The 4510-nt window shown below is 46.1% G+C and overlaps 1 protein-coding gene across 1 annotated transcript in view; it reads right to left on the bottom strand.

The window, feature by feature from the left end:
• Positions 1 to 3717: 3717 nt before the first annotated feature.
• Positions 3718 to 4510, bottom strand: part of CRX (cone-rod homeobox) — a 7972-nt gene continuing 7179 nt past the window's right edge. Inside the window, exon 3 of the mRNA XM_006898642.1 lies at positions 3718 to 4365. Within this exon, the coding sequence (XP_006898704.1) occupies positions 3718 to 4365 (648 nt within the window). The remainder of the gene's footprint in view (positions 4366 to 4510) is intronic.

The raw sequence follows: 4510 nt of genomic DNA, 5'->3' as shown, positions 1-4510 counted from the left end.
AACACTAGGGCACCAGAGGTCCCTAACCACACAGTCAGAGAGGTTAGAATTTATAACACATGTTTGGTCAAAGGGCACAAATCAAGCCATGCTCTTAACTGTGATTGGCTCTTTGCCTCTGTGATTGTAGGATCTGTTACTTCTCATCCTTGGGGAATATCATTTCTACTCTTCACATCTTTCACCCTACCCCAAAAGTCTTGGACTTATCTTAATAAGACATTGCCTCTCCCATGAATGTCCCTTGTCCTTGGGCTTCCAGCACTAAGAATGGAAGTCTCTGCAGAATCAGTAATTGACATTGCCTTTTGGTTCTGACTTTCAGACAAACCAATAGTGCAGTGTCCTCTCCTCCACTTATGTCTTCTGCAGACTTCATCTGGATTTTCCAGGCTCCACACCCATAAGTACATTCTGCTGGATCTCACTCCTGCATGTAAGTGGATCACTCCTGAGTGAAATGAACAACCCAGAGCTCAGCATGACTCAGACCCACCAAGGTAGAGAGGTTGTGTGTGGAACAAACCATCTCTGAGTGCTTCAGTGACCAGAGAAGGAACTTTGGTGTTAAGCCCTGGTTGACTGACTACTGAAAGGTCAGTAGTCCGAACCTCTCCAGCTTTGCAGGAAAACAAACAAAAACACCCGGAAACACACACTCTTGTAAAGATTGTTGTTGTTAGGTGCCGTTGACTAAGCTCCAACTCACAGTAACCCCATGTATATAATGTATCAGAACATTGCTTGGTTCTGTGCCACCCCTCACATAATAGTTTTAAACCCACTGTTGTGGCTTATAGAGTTATCTTCTTTTTTTATATCACCCTCTGCTTCCCCAAGCATGATGTCTTTTCTCAGTCACGGGTCACCTCTGATAACATGTCTACAATAAGTGAGACAAAAGTCTTAGCATCCTTGTTTCTTTTTTGTGTGCGTGTACCATCAAATCAGATCTGACTGGTACAAGAGGAGATTGTCCCTCCTTCCCCGGCAGAGCATCTGGTGGATTTGAACCGTGCGCCTGTGGGATTGTAGTTGTAATTGCAGCTCCTTGCCACCAGGCCACCAGAGCTCCCCTACCATCCTTGTTTCTAAGGAGCATCTTGGCTATTCTCCTTCCAAGACAGATCTGTGACTTCTTTTGGCAGTCCATAGTCTAGTCAAAATTTTTCATTAACACAGTTCAAATGTGTCAAGTGATTTTGTCTTACATCGTCCTTATTCATCATCTGGTTTTCCACATACCTCTGAGGTCATGGGTTGGATCAAAAGCACTGTAGTTCTCAAATGCTTTTGAACACTTCCAAGGGGTCCTTCCTTTGCAGCTGATTTACCCAATGCAATAAACAATCTTTTGCGTTCTTGACTGCTGCTTCCATGGGGCATTGATTATGGATGGATCCAAGTAAAATGAACTCCTGGACAGCTTCAAAATGCTCTTCACTTATGATGATTGTTTATTGGTCTAGATGGAGAGATTGCAAACTTAGAAAACTTCTGGCATCTAGAGTTTCTATGAGTCAAAAATTGATGATACTCAACCTCCGTAACAGTGATTGAACAGTGATGGTTAAACTTCCCCTTTGGGGAGTTAAGGTGATGTCAGCCTCTGGCACCTAGACCTGGAAAAATTCCAGTACCTCCCAAACACTCTTGATCTCACACACCTTCCCTTCCCCTCCTGACAGTAGGATGGCTTGGAACAGCTCATAAATGCCCATCGTGGACATCTCCTCCCAAGGTCAAGTTCAATGACCTCAGCCTGATAGCTTGGAATCAGACAAAGTAGAAGTCTTGACACCACAGAAATTAGCAAACACCACCGATCAGGACTTTTTATTCTTTCTCAGGGTGCTAGTTGTTAAACATCTACCAGTGTACAATCCACCAACTTCCTACCCTGCTTGTCTTGTAAGATTCCCCTCATTATTTGCTGCTTCTCATTTAAAATTGAGGAAGGAGGAAGGAGTCAAAGTCGGTTCAACTCACAGCAATTCTATAGGGCAGAGTAGAATGACCCTTTGGGTTACCAAGAGTGTTCTTTTTACGCAAGAAGATTGCCTCACCTTTTTTCCTGTGGAGTGATTGATTGGTGGGTTTGAACCTCTCACCTACTGTTGAATAGCAGAACACTTAACAACTGTGCAAAGCTCCTTATCCAACTTCCAGGTGTAGTAGGAAAAGATCTGAATCCTTTAAAATGCTCACAGAGCTGCTTCTGTCTGTGCTGTGGGTAAAATTGGATTTAAACAAATATGGTGCCATGCCCGAGAAATGGCAAGTCAAGCGCTATTATCCAATCTCACAATCAAAACTGAAAAATAATTTGAAAAAAAAATTGTAAGCGGGAATGTATGTTTGCAATTCAAAGGTGCCTCTAGATCCATTTCTCTCTTTCTTGTCTTTTGTATATTTGCGGATGGGAAGCTTGTCTGCCTGCCTCGTCTCTTTGGACTATCTACGACTACAGTTGGTGCAGCAGCTGGGTGACATCGGAAGTTAAGTACTTGACTAGTAGGTGGTAGGATGGTGGTTCAAACCCAACCAGAAGCACCTTGGAAGAGAAACCTGGCAATCAACTCACTCATGCCACAGTCTTGAAATCCCTATGACATTCTACTCTGCACACATTGAAGTTGCCATGAGCTAGGGCCAAGTCAACACCATCTAACATGAGGTGGTTCATTCCATGCAACTACCCGATTGACAACCATGTTTGGGTGAAAGTTGTCTTCAGAAAAAAGCAGGGATGAAATAGGTAGCTTGCCTTCCATTCCTCTACCAACATATATATGTCCGTTCCCAAAAGTGATGTTCTAATGAATGAGTAATGAAATGTCTTTCATAGGAAACTAAGATGAGACGGGAACAGAAATGTCATTACAAAGAAACTAAGGTGGGTGTGTGGGTGTGAGTGAGAAGCAGCCCCCTAAAGCTACCGTGTAAACCTGATATTTGTGAAGTCTGTAAAATTCTCAAATAGATTATTTTAATGGAACTGTAGAATAGGCCTAAGGTTTCCTGATGGAGCTGCCTAAAAGCCATCTTTGGAATGTCTAGAGGGATCCTTAGCTATTCTTAAAGGAATGTCTCAATGGAAAGCGAAGACATCAAGCCTTCCTATATGTCTCACATTTAAGCACTTAGCTGCTAAACAGAAGGTAGGTGGTTCAAACCCACCGAGCAGCTCTGATAAAGGAAGATCTGTTGCTGTGAAAGGTAGAGACTAGGAAACCCTTTGGGGTAGTTCCATTCTTTCACATAGAGTCCGTCACGTTGATGTAGCAGCTGCAACAGCAGACACGTATTTTCAGGAGTGCAGTGCTTCTGGCCTACATATGACACACACGCACACCCCAGCCCACCCCAATCAGCTGCAAGTTGGGTCTGATTATTTTTCAGGGCCAGTTCTCAGCACCAGTTTCTGGAGTCTAGGGTTTACAGAGTGATACGCCAGGCACTATCCACAGGAGATGGTGTTGGGTTGAAAGAGTTCCTAACACTTGCCGAGCTGTCCCAGGAGAGGCAGAAGCTTCTCTTTGAAAGGGAAGAAAGGGGTGGATTGTAGCTAAGGTGTACATAAAGCTAAGGAGGCCACCGCCTTTGGAAGGAGTCAACTTCTTGTTGCTCTCTCAGAGATGTTGTCTACGAATCTATACTGTGAGGAGACAGATTTAGACAGGTGAGGGTCCTGAGACCAGATGGAGAGGTGGTCTTCTACAAGATCTGGAACTTCCAGGCACTCTGATCCTTATAGTCCAGAGGGTCCATGGGATTGTAGGTAAATTTCCAGGTGCCCGTGGGGTCCTTGAATTCTAAGCTGTCCACAGGGCTATAGGCGCCATAGCTCTGGCCTGATAAAGAGGTGGGGGATTGAGCCAAGGAGGGTCCCACAGAGGGGCCAGACAGGGGGCTAAGAGCTGGGCCCCCCAACTGGGGCACCATGGGAGAAAGGTAGGGATCCAGGCCACTGAAATAGGAGCTTGGAGACCCATATGCTGAAGGAGAAGAGCAGAAAGCAGAGGCTGGGGCATAGGTCATGGCATAAGGGGCTGAGCTCAGAGCAGGTCCTGAGGCCATTAGCCCAGCCCTCTGGGCCTCAGGCAAAGGAGACTCAGAGGCTGGACTCCAGATGGACACGGTGGTCACTGCTGTGGTGGAAGAGCCTGAGGGGCCAGGTAGAGGAGGGCTGTAGGAATCAGAGATGCCCAGGGGGTCTGGACAGGCATCCGTGGAGGCTCTCGGGGGGGTGTTCGTCTTCCTCTTTGCAGGACGAGCCTTGGTTGCTGCTCCTGGGGGCTGCTGCTGCTGTTTCTGCTGTTGCCGCTGCTGTCTGCATTTAGCCCTGCGGTTCTTGAACCAAACCTGGGGAGTGGAAGAGGAGATTAAGTGGGAAGAGACCCAGGAGAACCTTCATGGTGCTCAGGATTAAAATGTTTATCAGTGACAGAGGTCAGCCTCACACCTTTCTACTTTGTGTCCAATTATGGGACACTCCATCCATCCATCC

This window comes from Elephantulus edwardii, unplaced genomic scaffold, assembly GCF_000299155.1.
Source record: "Elephantulus edwardii isolate Elephantulus edwardi_28Jun2011 unplaced genomic scaffold, EleEdw1.0 scaffold00236, whole genome shotgun sequence".
Classification (NCBI taxonomy): domain Eukaryota; kingdom Metazoa; phylum Chordata; class Mammalia; order Macroscelidea; family Macroscelididae; genus Elephantulus; species Elephantulus edwardii.
This window is presented reverse-complemented; position numbering and strand designations above follow the sequence as displayed.